The sequence below is a fragment of the Bos grunniens genome, chromosome 25, assembly GCF_055505025.1.
Source record: "Bos grunniens cultivar Pamir isolate PY7600 chromosome 25, Bosgru_T2T1.0, whole genome shotgun sequence".
In the NCBI taxonomy this organism is placed as follows: Eukaryota; Metazoa; Chordata; class Mammalia; order Artiodactyla; family Bovidae; genus Bos; species Bos grunniens.
The window spans coordinates 3,502,070-3,517,156 of record NC_141189.1 but is presented as its reverse complement, the minus strand read 5'-3'; the positions used below and the strand labels follow the sequence as shown (position 1 = coordinate 3,517,156).

General features: G+C 58.5%; 1 protein-coding gene across 2 annotated transcripts in view; it reads right to left on the bottom strand.

The window, feature by feature from the left end:
• FOXK1 (forkhead box K1) overlaps window positions 1-13,421 on the bottom strand; it is a 51,793-nt gene extending 38,372 nt beyond the window's left edge. Inside the window, exon 1 of one of the 2 annotated variants that reach the window (XM_086373750.1) lies at window positions 12,886-13,421. In XM_086373750.1, coding sequence (XP_086229876.1) covers window positions 12,886-13,388 — 503 coding nt within the window. In that variant the 5' untranslated portion in view covers window positions 13,389-13,421. The remainder of the gene's footprint in view (window positions 1-12,885) is intronic. The other variant, XM_086373751.1, reaches the window with a different exon arrangement.
• Window positions 13,422-15,087: the final 1,666 nt, after the last annotated feature.

Sequence of the window (15,087 nt, the reverse complement as noted above, 5' to 3'; positions counted from 1 at the left end):
GAGCTGCGGGGCTTCCCGGTGGCTCAGCTGGTAAAGAATCTGCCTGCAATGCAGGAGACCTGGGTTCGATCCCTGGGTTGATCCCCTGGAGATCACCTGGGATCCCCTGGAGAAGGGAAAGGCTGCCCACTCCAGGATTCTGGCCTGGAGAATTCCACGGATTGTATAGTCCATGGGGTTGCAAAGAGTTGGACACGACTGAGCGACTTTCACTTCACTTCACAAGGAGCTGTAACAGAGAGACTGGTGGATCTGCCCAGAAAAGGGAGACACACCTGTGGGTGCTGAGTCCCCAGGGCTCCGGCTCAGTCCCTACAGGTCACAGGCCCGTCGAGAGGGAGAAACCTGCTGTTGCCCTTTGGTTGCTCAGTTGTGTCCCCATATGGGGACTGAGGTCCACCAGGCTCCTAGAGACTTGAAGAACCAACTGCCCCCAAATATGGGCCGAGTGTCTTACAGGACCCCTGTACTTGTGGACAGTGTCCGGGGACACCGGGCAGCTCGGAAGACGCCCGCAGGGGAGGTGGACGGCGGGGACAGGGCCCGCCGGCTCAGCCTGCTGCTGGGCGGGCAGGGCGGCCACCTGTCTGGCCAGGACTATTCCAAGCGTGGTTCCGAGTCCCGAGGCCCTTCCTCGGGAAGGGCCGCACACCTCTGGGGTGCGCTGCGGGGCAAAGGCCCAGGTAACCCTGACCAACTGCTGCATGAACACTTCCATGCACGGACCTCACCCCCAAGACCTTCCAGGTTAGTGGGGCAGCAACACATACGTGTCACACGGGAAACGCACGGGTGTAAGCTCCAGGAAGACCCGGGGGACGCAGAGCACACATTGCTGGCCCACCCGGCCCCGCGGCAGCGCCACTGGGCGACCACGGGCGCGCCAGGCAGGGGACCAGCGGAGGCCCGCTGGGGCCCCCCGGATCCAGCCGTGAGCTCAGGGATGGCGGCTGAGGGTGAGCCCGGGGCCCCGGATGGGATGAGGGGTGGGCAGGGATGCTGGGGTGAGGCCTGGGAGTGCACGGGTGCAGGGGTGCGAGCGCTGGAGCAGGCGGGACAGGGGAAGGAAGGCGGGACCGGAGGCTGCGGGGCCGGGAAGGGCAGCGGTCAGGCCTCGGGGCTGTGAAGACACGGTCGGCCGTGCATCTGACCGTCTCGCCCATGAAGCACTCCTCCTGCAGCCGTGGAAGCACACTGACGGTGAGACCCCACTCATGTAAATCGGCCCCCCGCCACCACAGACACACACACAACTGCACAAGCATCACTCGGAGACGGCTCTGGGTCGGGAAGGTATGACGAAGGACTAGAATCAAACTCCTAAGGGTCTCGGGAACTCAGGGGACCCCAAAGTCACCTGCGACCTGTCGTTTCTTTTGAAAAAAAACAGAAAATGACCGGACATGACGGAGGACACGTTACACTGTCCTCTGCACTTTCCTGTATTTCTTAAAACGCCTTCCATAACGTGCGAGTTATTTCATCAGTCCCGGGCTTCCCCCTCCAAGGCACAGCTTTTCCTTTGCAAAGTGCCCTGCACCCCCGTTTGTGGTGCACGAACGCCGTGGTGATGGTCAGGCACACAGGAGGCTGGTGTGAGATTAGAGCCCCGCCTGCCCACCTCTCGGGGTCCTGCCCGGGGTGAGCCAGTCGCTGCCCCTGCCGGGGGGCCCAGCCAAGACAACTCCCATCACTGAGAGTGAATTAAAACACTGCTATAGAAGGGGTAAATGTGGCTGGATTAGAAATTACTGTTTTATTCCAGTACCGAATCTCAGAGATTACTAATCACAAGAACACCAGTAACTATTTGGTGGAGGAGCCCGACAGCACAAAATCCTCCTAGGGGCCACACGATCCAGTCGAGAAGGCCCACGTGTGTGCAACACTCAGAAAGGGCACGCGGCCCGGGCCAGCGTTCCAGCCAGAGACGCTTCCCCAGAACCCAATCAGGACGTCGTCAGATTGGACAGACCGGCTGAAAATCGAGTCCCTCCGACTCAGTGACTTCTGTTTTCTCTTAAGAGCGTCAAGGTCACTGGAGACGGGGCCCTGGGCGCAGCCTCCAGCCTGGACCCAGCCCAGCTGGTGACGGAACCAAGAAGAGGGCCGCCGGAAAACAGGTTCTGTCACGCTGCCCGGACTCAGGGCCAGACCTGGCGATGGACACACTCTTACTCTGGGGAAATACACACTCCAGAGTGAAGGGAAAGGGCCCCCTTTTCCTACCTGTGAGCTCTGACCTTTAGAAAATGATCAGGGAGAAAAGTCCCCATCACGTTACCCAGCCCAGAGAGAAGTCTATAAACGCCCGGGATTAAATGTGACAAGGGGCATGGGGCTCCTAGTGAAGAGGACTTGTAGATTCTGGCTGTGATGCTGGCGACCATGCAGTCTGGATTCTGTAGCCCCGGCAGGTGCTATGTGCCGAGACACGGCGTGGCCGAACGCCAGGAAAACCTGACCAACAGGAGCCTGGGGAAGGGGCCTGGGCCCAAGCCCATCCAAGGGCCCCGCACGACTCCCCGCAGGCCGGGTGCAGACTGAGCTGATGAGGGGGTCAGGATGAGCGGACACGACACTGGACGGCACCCGCCTGGGTCCTGGCCTGGCCACTCAAAGAGTTTTCTAACCACTGGTCAGAAACAACTGTTTTGGACTTCCTGTGAGTAAGATGTTGGAACGGACCCTGTCCAGCCACCCGCAGGCCACACAAGATCAGACACACAGATCCGCTCCACAGATGCAGAGTGTCCCAGGGGCCATGCGTGTGAGTGCCACCCTCAAGGAACCTCCAGATCCCTGAGAGGGACACAGGACCAGAGGGACGAGGGCCAGTGTCCACTCAGCAAGTGACTGGCCCAGGAAGTCCTGCCAGGTCAACACACTGGCCCCTCACAGGCACACAGACCAGAGCAACCCGGTCCAAGCAGGTGTCCACTCCAACTCTGGACAGGTACTCACCTGCTCAGCAAGGAGGGAAAAGTCTGCAAGGACAGAAACCCAAACACGAGCCTTAGGGAGCTGGACTCGCAGGGGATCTGTCCATAATCAATGCACCCAGGGCTACAAAGGGCCAGGGAGAGGGTTTTCACTGTTAACTTCCTGCAAAGCTGCAAATTTGCCTTCGTCTTCAACACCCACAGGAGTTGTGTCTCAGATCCCCTGACTTTCTTCCTCTGACTTCAAGTACTGAGGCAACGAAGGGAAACACAGAAGCCGTCCATCTGGACTTAGCTTCGGTTCAGGGTGGCAGACACTGAACGGGGCCCTCCTCTGCGGAAGGACCACTTGCCCCGCATGCGACCTGACCCCATGGCCTGGATCAGGCTTTCCCAACCCCACACCTCGAGGTACACGGCAGAAGCAAGACGCATGCTTCGGAGGCCAGTGGAGTAAACTGTGGTGGCAGCCATGCCCTGGGGCCTGGGCATCCACAGACCCACCACCTCCCCAAGGTTGCCTGGGGACAGCCCCACACACGGGCAGGACGGATGTGAGAGCTGGACCACAAAGAAGGCTGAGTGCCAGAGAACTGATGCTTTTGAGCTGTGGTGCTGGCGAAGACTCTTGAGAGTCCCTTGGACTGCAAGGAGATCCAACCGGTCCATCCTAAAGGAGATCAGTCCTGAATACTCATTGGAAGGACTAATGCTGAAGCTGAAACTCCCAATACTTTGGCCACCTGATGTGAAAAGCCGACTCATTGGGAAAAGCCCTGATGCTGAGAAAGATTAAAGGTGGGAGAAGAGGATGACAGAGAATGAGATGCTTGGATAGAATCACCAACTCAATGGACATGAGTTTTGAGCAAGCTCTGGGAGATAGTGAAGGACAGGAAGCCTGGTGTACTGCAGTCCATGGGGTCAGAGGGACTTGGACACAACTTACTGACTGATTGACAACAAAAACTGAAAAGCAAAATAAAAATTAGAACTCAGGGGCTCTCCTGGCAGTTCAGTGGCTGGGCCCCCTGAGTCCACTACAGGGGCCCTGGGTTCCACTCCTGGTTGGGAAACTAAGATCCCACATGCACACCACACAGCCAAAAAAAAATCAGCTCTCTGGTTACATGAGCCACATTTCAAGTGTCAACAGCCATGCGGGGCCCGGGCAGTCCTGCTGGGCACTTCTTTTGCTGCAGGGTGTTTCAAACACCGGGAAGATCCCCGCCCGGCCACCCGGGGAGGGGCCTGGAACCTGCTCCCAGCGCCACGCCAGGGAAAGACTGAACTGCTGAGAAAGCCCGACGGTCGGCTGAGCCACCCTGAGGGCCGGGCGTTGCAGGCAGCAGGCGCTGGTACACGTGGGGTCCAGCCCAGCCGGGCACTCTGAGCGAAGGTGTTTTCCTCCGGCCACAATGAGTCACTGTTCCCAGCGTGGGGCACGTAACTGCCGAGCAGACCAGACACTTATGTCCCCGTGGCGGGGGCGGGGTGGGGGGGTGGGCACAAACTTCCACCGGGCCGTCGTCCTCTTCACGTGGGCCCTGGGCGCCAGCCGGTCTGCTGCCAGCCACTCCGTCATGAGAAGCATCGGGCTTCATCCTGACAGCCTTTCCACATGGGATCGGGAGCAGCACTGAGTTTACAGGCTACCTTTCACTGACGAACGCTCCAGCGAGGCTTCCTGGTAACACACGGAGGCTCCTCAACCTCCTCTGTAAACGCATCCAAACCAGACACGGGGGCGGGCGCGGGGTTTCCGGGCAGGCTCTCCAGGACCCACGCCCGGCTCCCTGCAGCCACCCCCAGCCCAGCACTGCGCGTCCCCAGCTGATGGCACGCTCGCCTCATCAGGTCAGCACCTAGACTGGCCCTTCACCTAGAGCATCTGTGACTCAGAGAAAGGCGACGATGGGGGTGTGTGTGTGGGGGGGCCGGTCCCAGCGCATCTGACCTCACAGCCGCTCATCCAGAAACACAGCAAGACCCTCGGGCTTTTCTGACACAAACCACGACAGGCAGTCTTTCCAGAATGGGACAGAAGACGGGCCTGATGCTGTGTGTGACGCCGAGCTACTGGGGGAAGGAAGACACAGACAGACAGACAGAAAGACATCCACTTGGAGGAGATGGGAGCAGGAGGAGGGAAGGAAGGTTTATGTTCACCAAAAGGGGCCCAGTCTTGTTTTATAATTGTGCTTAGAAAGGGTTCACGAAAAATCCCAAACAAGGAATAATGCCATAAAATCCCATGTTGTCCCTGACGTCCTAGAGGGCTGAGTCACTCCATGACCGCTGGCCTCGCTCTCCCATTTCCTGGTGGGTCCACGGCCGCAGCTGGAGGGAAAGGGAGGGGAGCCCCCAGGGACCCCACGGCACCCCTCCAGGGGCAGGGAAGGAGCAGAAGTCACTGGTGGGCTGGACAGCTCCACCTGAGCTAATCCAGAACTGACTGCACATACGAAAACACTAGAATTTAAGCCAATCATGCCGCAGGATGCTCAGAAAGGCTGGCAACAACACTGACTTACTTCTACAAAATGAGCTCTCACTCAACTTTTAGAGCAAAATTAAACTACATCAGGAAGACTGATCCTTTCAAAGATTTCTATTTTCAAAGACGTGAGTTATTGGGTTCGAGTGGATCAAAAGTAACTAACGATAGAACAAAAATAAAACATTTGTATAATAAGATACGTTGACGTTACATCTGCATAATTCAATTGGTATTTTCCTCAATGACCAAAGCATGAGGCTACAAAATCACCCATGGGTAAAGATTTTTTCAAAACACAAGAGAGGGCAACGGGTTTTAATGTTCGGTTTTAAAGTCCAGGGATGAGGTTGCAGATGGCATCCTGCAGTCAACTTTCAAGAAACCACTGCTGTCCAGCCTGGAGAGGCATGGGAGAACTCCCACAACTTGCCCAAAGACTAGAAAACTCTCCTCCCTTTCCCAGGAAACTTAGCTGAAGCAACGTATCACAACACGGTAAGCAGAGGCCGGCCGGGGAGAGTCAGGTCTTGCATCAATCAGGGCAGACTTAAAGGACACTTACCAAGAAATGAACACCCATCCCAGTTTCTTTTGTTTGGGGAGACGGAGCTATTTTCTCATAGAAAGTTATTTTTGAAATAGGCCTCTTATTGCTATTTTTAAATAGATTAATAAATACATAAACCTTCTTTTCTCAGGGCAATTTCCAATGTGGCAACTGTAACAGACACACCCCATATAAACAAGAGCTCTCTGGGCTCCCCGGTAAACAAACAGTTAAACACGTCCCCGGTGACTAAGGACGAGAGTTTCTTCCTAACTCCTTTCTAACGGAGTCACCGCCAACAAATACCCACACCTGAGCTGGCTCTTAGGGGAGAGGAGCCTCAGGAACGGACGTGGAGCCCTCAGGGCTAAGCAAAGCGAGCCCCCCCACGGGCTCGCCCCGCACCCAGGCAGAGCCCGCCAGGCCCCAGGGTGCAGCCGCGGGCCGGCGGCCACTGAGCCAGCGCGAGGCCGGGTGCACCGGGCCATGGTGCAGAGCCTCCCTCTCCGGGGCCGTGAAACGCGTGCACACAGGCAGGCTACATTTCTCTTTCTTTTTAGATCTACCAGCAACATTTTTTACCAGAAAACTAGAAACTCGTGAGAAGCCACAGAAGCCACGAGAATGAACTAGAAAATCTCATAACAAGTCACAAATGCGAGGGCCTATTTTCCAGGAAATCAAAGTAAATGCATTTTATATAACCCTCTCATTTTAATATGAAATGCTTTAAATGCAGGGTAATTATGGAAATGAGGCACTGCTGTAATTCGAGTTGTCATTAACTTAGCAAGTTTATCCCCTGACATTCGCAAGATGCAGAAACAGCACAGGGTAAATTACCGTATCTATACATCAAATGCTTTCCTTTCACGCCAGCATGTAATTGTGAACAGAGCCGTGTCTTTTTCAAAAGTACTATGAACACCACTAAAACTCTTCTCAATGCTCTTTTAGCACCTACCAATTCCATTCCTTCATCAACGATGAAGACTTTCATAAGTTTATTATAAATTCAACACATACTTCATAATAAAAACCATCCTTACCACAGATTGATTTTTTTAAGCACTATAGAAACTTTTTTACACAGGAGATGAGTCCAAAACAGCCAATGTGAATTCAATACTGGAACATAGATTCAATGCACGAACTCTCACTTTGCTATTAATACACGCCTACAAACGTTTTTAAAGTAAGTTTTTAACAAGACACATTCTTTGAACTGGCATATGTGATAACACAATAATTGCCAACCGATGGCTCAACAGGTACGGAGTCCACCTGCAAAGCAGAAGATGCAGGAGATGTGGGCTTGATCCCTAGGTCGGGAAGACGCCCTGGAGGAAGGCACGGCAACCTGCTCCAGTATTCCTGCCTGGAGAATCCGATGGACAGAGGAGCCGGGAGGGCACGGTCCATGGGGTCACAAAGAGTCGGACATGACTGATGTGACTGAGCACACAGTAAGAAACACACAACAAAGCTCCTACTTAGAGAAAATGCCACATTTCGTATTTCAACTACACCATCCAGATCCGACTAGCTGGACTCCAAAGCTCCGTTTCTTCCACGGCACGCCCCTCCAACCTCCCGAGTTTCATTCCACGTGGGCACCGTGCCCGGAGCTTCTAGACACACGCCGCCTGGCCTGCTCCATCACCAGATGAGAGCACGCCTCCTTTAGGAGGCCTTTCGGCTGCATCTCTTCCTCTCCGGCCCCCCGGGCCCCCGCACCCAGTCCTCAGGGGTCAGGCCTGATGACCGTGTCCACGGGGCTCTATGGGCCCCTGGCTCCACACACGGCCGCACGCGGCCCTGCTCCCTGCCCACCGCTCTCCTCCCCACACGGAAACACAGCCAGCACCACGAAGTCTCACCTCTTCACCCCTGGGACCTGACGCCCTCCCTGCCCCAAAGGCACCCCCAGCTCTGCATGCAGGCCTGCTCCCGACCTGCCGCCCAGGATGGAGAGACCGCGTCTGGGGGGCCCCCGCGGCACTCGGCGGGCTGAGGGTGGGGGTGGGGGACAGGGAGGAGGGTAGGGAGGACAGGAGCCAGCTGCTCTCCCTGGGGATGCTGGGCCCTGAGGCCTTCCACCCACACCTGCAGTCCTCACCAAGTCTTGGGCATTTTCCCATTAATTTCAATATATTTCAACCTGGTGACTACCCTAAGATGATTAGTAACATTCAATATTCTTCCAGTGACCAGCTGGAACAGCAACAAGCATGTCCTGTATGGGTCCACAGTGCGCAAGCTCAGTTGTGTCCGACTCTTTGTGACCCCATGGACGGCAGCCTGCCAGGCCCCTCTCTTCATGGGATTTTCCAGGCGAGGGTACTGGAGCGGGTTGCCGTTTCCTTCTCCAGGGGACCTTTCCAACCCTGGGACCGAACCTGCATCTCTTGTGTCTCCTGCGTTGGCAGGTAGGCTCCTTACCACAGGCGCCAGCAGGGAAGCCTGTATGTTTTCATAGCGCCTGAACAATTATTTATGTAGTTAAATGCTTTGGTGGTTACAATTAATTTTTATCACGGGATGCCTGCAGAGGCCATGATCCGTAACATCTCCGTTCACGACACGCCTTTCGGAGGGCGGACTGCGTCAGCACGGCCCGGGACACGTGCCGGCGGCCACCATCAACGATGGGAGGACTGGGGACAACAGGCCGAGGGGCGCGGGCAGCGCCCATCAGAAGCCCGCCACGGGGACAGGCACGTGCCTGCCCGGCCTCTGCCCGCGGGGCAGGCTTGGCCAAAAAAAAAAAGGCATTGGACCCGAGTCTGACCAAAGCTCCAGGTCCGAAAACTGATTTACAGAACGCCAAGGGAGAGGACGCAGTAGACACCACGGGAATGCAATCTGGGAAGAGAGACCGTGGGAAAGTGTACGGGACCAATGACCCTGTTTCTTCATCAGGGACAAAAAAAGGGAGAGAGGGGAGGGGGGATGAGACGAGCCTGCAGTTTGAAAGAGATGTGAGAGACACGCCAGCCAATCACAGCGTCTGGACCTGATTTGGTTCCTGATTCGAAGGAACTCACTGTGAGAAAAGAAAGAGAAGGGAAGGAAAATCCAAACACTCATTGGAAATTTGATGATAGTAAGAGATTGTTATTAATTTTGTACGTGTGATAACGACACTGTGGTTAGGTTTTTTGAAAAAGGAACCTTTATCTTTTGTTGAAATATTTACAGACGGAGTGCTCGGACAGTTGCGACGCGTGGGGGGCGGGGGGATGCAGATAAAACAAGCTTGGCCATAGCGCGGCAGCCGTGGGAGCTGGGCGACGGCACCGGGAACCACTGTCTCTACGCTTGAAACTTTCTGCAATGAAAAGTCTTCAAAAGAAGGAAAAAAAGACCTATGCTCATCACAGAAAACTTGGGACGCGCAGAAAAGTAAAAAGAATCCCATCAGTGTCACCACCCGCAGAAGCCACCACAAGCAAAGTCTTGCTTTTACTGTAAAAACTCACGTCCACATGTTCACATGCTTATTTTATGACGCTTTTGGGAAAGACGGTTGGAAAGGGGAGACGAGAGAGCAAGCCCGAGGCCGTGCGGGGTCCCCCTCCTTTAGTTCACAGGTTCCATCTGATGCAAACTGCAGATCTGCTGGCCTGACGACCTCCAGCCACACACAGGAACCACGCCCGCCTGCAGGGCCCAGGAGAGGCCTGGCGACCACCCGCCTCAGAAACCCAGAGCCTCGGGACGCTCTTCCCCCCCCCGGGGGGAGCTGCAGGCTCGGTCACTGATTGCTCATCGACAAACAAGCCTGTAAACACCGCGCTTTTTACACACCGAGTGCTGGCGGGCCTGTCTCCACGTGAAGCTGACGGGCGCCGCGCCCAGGCCTGGGGACCCGGGGGGCCCCGGAGATCTGCAGGGGAGGGGCCGCGGCGGGACTGACAGCATCGCCCCCCCAGTTCTCACGGTCACCCAGCGGGGTCGGCCCCCAGGGCTGTCACAAGCAGTTTTCTTTTCCTGCCAGTAATTTCAAAAGTGTTTCATTTTAGTTTTGGAAAAACCTACTCGTAGTCACAAAGGTGGGTATATTCTGGGTTTCCTCGCCACCTCGTGCGTCCCTGAGTCGGGGGAGGGACAGAAGGGACGGCCCGGGGAGCTGTGTGGGGTGGCATGTGTGTGCGGGGCGGGGGGGGTGGTGGTGGTGTGCAGGGATGCATGTGTGTGTGTGGGGGGGGCGCGTGTGTATGCCCGGGTGCGTGTGTGTGTGGGGGGGCATGTGTGTGCCGGGGTGCGTGTGTGTGTGTGTGTGTGTGGGGTATGTGTCTGCAGGGGTGCGTGTGTGTGCGGGGCGGGGGGTGGTGGTGTGCAAGGGTGTGTGTGTGTGTGGGGTGCGTGTGTGTGCGGGAGGGGGGTGCGTGTGTGTGCGTGGGGGTGCGTGTGTGCGCAGGGGTGCGTGTGTGTGCGGGGCGGGGGTGGTGGTGTGCAAGGGTGCGTGTGTGGGGGGGGCAGGTGTGTGTGTGTGTGCGGGGGGGTGCATGTGTGTGCGCAGGGGTGCGTGTGTGTGCGGAGCAGGGGTGGTGGTGTGCAGGGGTGCGTGTGTGTGCGGGGCGGGGGTGGTGGTGTGCAGGGGTGCTTGTGTGTGTGTGTGGGGGCACGTGTGTGTGCGGGACGGGGTGCGTGTGTGTGCAGGGTGGCACACAGGGGCGCCCAGCAGGACGACCCGCACAAAGAGCCCCAGGTCTCGGGCAGCGCCCACCAAAGCGGGCGATGCAGCGCCCACTAGGGTAAGCACTCTCTCAAAGTACGACGGAGAAACACCACAGCTTCGTGCGCTCGTGGCGACACCGGCCACTGAGGCCTGAGAGGAAACGGACTTCGCTGCTGCCATTCTTTGACAGTCAGCAGCAAACTTCCCATCCCGAGGTGACACCCAGTGCGCACAGCCAACTTCCTTCCTCTGGGCTCAGTAACCCTGCCTGATCGCTTCTCCACGTGCTGAGCCGAAGCCCCTGCCCCAACTCGAAAGAGCAGCTCTCAACAGCCCCTCTGATCCATGGACGTGACCACCTAGGCTGAGCTTCCTCAAATAAAAACAACATCCAACCAGGCAGGCTCCGACACGTCTGTCCACAGGCCTGGACGGTCTGAGAAACAACTGCCCTCTCCCAGGAAGGCCGACTCGGATGTCCACGAGGGGTCTCTCCACCAGCATGCCCGTCCTGCTGTGTGGATTCTCCATCGCCCTGGCGCGTGAATCTGAACACAGCCCGACGAGCGCTGTGGGCAGGGTCCTGGACGGAGAGGGGCAGCCGTGCGGGCTGCTGGCTCCAAGGGCCAGGGAGGCAGCGTGATCACCAGTCACGTTTCACAAACAATGGGCCGGGGACTCGCCCATTCAGCGCGTGAACTGAGGACTCCTCCGGCTGAAATTTCTTCCCCTTGACTTAGAGAAAATACTGGTGCATTCACGATTCGGTGAGCCTCGCCTCGCCAGGGCTGCACCCACTCAGCGGCTGGGCAGGGAGCTCTGAAAACAAGACTGCTGGGCGGACGCCCTTCCAGAACCTGAATTTATACAAAGAAGCCCTAGCAGACTGGGCCTCCGAGGGCTACAGGGCAGGGAGGGGAAAGGCACTGCTTGCCTGTCACTTTCTCACCAGGCGAGGGGCTGGCCCCAGCACGCATCTAATGGCCTGGATGGGGAGTGTGTAGGTTGTGGAAAAGACACAACAGAGAGACAGCAACCACTGGATAAGACAATTCTGTTATTCATCAAGTCCTGGCTTTACAGAAACACACAGCTTTCATGTTTGGAAAACAAAGTTTGTCTACGCCTTCACCTTCCACCCCCCACACTCCCCAGGCCCTAAACACCAGTAAGTCCTTGCTGATGCTGAAAAATTACTCAGTACAATACTTAACAACCAAACGCGCTGAGATCTTAGAAAGGGGAGAAGGTTACAGAAACAGGCTTTGGGCCCTGGGACTCACCCCACCAAAAAATCCTGTAGACCCAGGGTGCTTATAAAAGCGAGAGTAATTAGTCAGAGACAACTCTGGAACACAGGTCCGCTGCAGAAGCAGAACACTGGTGAGGAGTGGGAAGCAACTGCTACAGACAAAAAGAAAGTGCCCAGCGCGGCATGACTACCTGCACAGCGACCTGACCGCAGACGGGAGAAAGCAAGGACCTCTGGGGTAGGGCGGTAGGCAGGCTGGGAACCGGAAGGGCCAGGGAACACGAGGGTGTTGCTGAAGTCCCACGGGGCATCGGCCGCCTGTCCCCCAAGCGTGGCGGGTCCCCCTCTCCCTGCCTCCTCGCTGGGACGTACCCTCCTGCCCAGGAACCCCGACTGTGCCCTGGATGCCCGAGTCATGGGGACCCCTGGCCCGCATCCTCAGATACACAGAGGAGAGGACACTTCCTGTCCCCACCCCAGCCCACTCACCTCTTGTCCCCTGAAGGGGCCTGACCTTCCCGGGTCCCCCCCCTCCACCCTGGGGACCCCGCAGACTGCCTGGCGCAACCCTTCCAGCCAGTCCATTTGAGAGCCACCGCAGTCCAGACAAGGGGCGGGGATTGAGGGTCCCTGGTGTCCAGGTTGTGGGGGAGGGCAAGGGCGACCCTCGACGCCCTGGGCGCCGTCAGGGCAGGGGTCAAGAGTGACCCCGTGTCCAGATGGGGAGGAGACGGGGAGACCCCACGCTCTGCTGGGAAGAGAGGCAAGGGCGACCCTGAGGCCCGGCCCGGCATGGGGGGTGGGGGCTGCCCCCGGCCCAAGGTAGGCTGGGGTCAGGAGGTGACTCCTGTCCAACGCGGGCAGGGATGGGGCGCGGGGGGCGGCGACCCCAAGCCCAGGGGCAAGGGCGACCGTCAGGGGTCGGAGGGCCGTCCTCGGGGCGGGGGCCGCGGCACTCACTGCTTGGGCAGCTGCAGGGCTGGCGCGCCGCGCCGCTGGAAGGCCCCGTCCACGAAGACGCCGTTCTTGCCGAGGCAGCGCAGGTAGAAGTGCGGCTCCTGGAAGCTGAGCTGCAGGTGGCGCCGCGAGATGAAGCTGGACAGGCCCATGCTCAGGTCCACCGAGCCCTGCGACGAGTTGCGGCCGATGGTGACGCTGGGCTGCCGCATGAGGAACTCGAACTCGCGGCCCTCCAGGCGCGCCAGCGCGGGCCCGGGGCTCCGGCGCACCGAGGCGGCGGCCGCGGCCACCAGGGCCTCGCCCGCCGCGCCCCCCGCACCCCCGGCGATCGCGCCCGGCGGCGGCGGTGGGGGTGGCGGGGGCTGGGCGGGCGGCGGCGGCGGCGACGGAGCGGCGGCGGGCGCGGCGGGCGGGAAGGCGGCGGCGCACAGCACCGGGCTGCAGGGCGCCGAGCGCAGCGCCAGCAGGGCGCGGGCCCCGCCGTCCTCGCCGACCTCGGCCATGTTCGCGCAGCTCCGGGCGGCCTCCGGCGGCGGCGCGGCGCGTGGGGCGGGGCTCCGGGCGCGGCGGCCGCGGGATCCCGGCCCGGAGCGCTCGGAGCGGAGCCGCCGGGCGCGGCGCGCGCGGGGCCGCCAGGGGGACGTGTCCGCTCGCCGCGCCTAGCCCGCCGCGCCCGCCCGGGGGTGGGCCCTGGCCGCCGCTGCCGCCGCCGCCGCGCCCGGCCGTGGGAAGCCGCCTCCTCCGGCCCCGGGACGCGGGAGGGGAACCCCCGCCCCCCCCCCCGCCCCCCCCCCCGTCCCCCCCGCCCCCCCCGCCACCCCGAAGAAGCCGCACTGGAAAGTTTCGATCCTGGGTCACTCGCTGCAGAAAGGGACCTCTGACGTCAGCAGCCTCCTGGGCTCTAGAGGCTCCACCCGACACCCCAAAGTGCGATCCTACTTAAGCACCAAGACTGAGGGGTCTCGCGCTGTAACTGGAGTTTGCTTGAAGGTGCTGGCGACCCCTGATGCCCTGTGTTCCAATTCGGAGTCATCCATTCACTCAACAAGTAGCTACACGAGTGACCCAGGACGCAGGCCAGGCGCCTAGGTCCTTACATCCGTTACAGTCTAATGCGGGGCGGGGGTGGGGCAGGGAGACAGATGCCTGCAGGGGAGTCTTCAGTGAAAAGGCAGATCCGGCTACTTCAGGCATCCTTCAGAAGTGCTTCATGCCCGTTCCTGAATCAGTCAGGGCCCTCCAGTGTTTGCGCGCTGTCATCATTTAATAATTATTGAGGTGGGGAGAAAACAGACCCTTCCAAGTAGAGCTTACAGTGTAGTGGGAGATGCAGGAAGAAATCAAGTAACATTCTAACAAATACAAAATTACAGCAGTCTCAAGTCTGAGGCCTTGTTGCAAGGTGACATATGTAGGGAGATGGGCCCAGCCCCCTCCCCTCCCCCCTCCCCAGGATAGGACGCTTGTCTGCTTAGCCACTGTCTAGTCTGGGGCTGCAGGAGGTTTTAACCCAACCATCATGTGATTGAAAACACAGAACAAACAGAATCAGTGCTTGCGGTTCAGGGCAAGTAAGACGCTTTTACAAGAAGCTGCAACAAGAGATGGTACTTGTCCGTGGAACCAGGACAAGGTCGTGGGATCTGGGACCCTTCTCTGAGCCACGATGTGCTGAAATCCAAGGCTGTTGGGGGGTGGGGTGAGAGCTGGGGATGGCATTCCAGCCAAGGGACAGCGTGAGCTAAGGAAAGGGGGCAAGGTGCTTTCTAGGGACTGACAGGTAGCTGGGAAAGGGAAGAGCCCAGATCAGCAGTCATGTAACTTGGGTCTGATCCCAGAGCAGTGGGAACCACTGAAGGGTGGTGAGCAGAAGGGCAACACGCGGACCACAAATTCGAAATAGGATCACTGGCTGTCGTGCGAAGCCTGAGTTGCAGAGGGGCCAGCGTGACTGGGAGGCCGGTTAGGAAACCAGGAGGCCAGGCGAGAGGCTGCATCTGGGAGGTGGAGAGACACTGAGGGCGTCGAGTGGCGTTTATCTCAGACAGAGACGCTTCCAGGCATGCTGGCGGTGGGAATGGAAAACGGCGCGGCCCCTCTGGGAGACAGTGGGGCGGAAAACACACGCTCGTCTGACTCAGCAGGTCCACTTCAGATCTGTGCCCACAAGCACTGAAAGCAGGGTCCTGAGACGGGATTTGT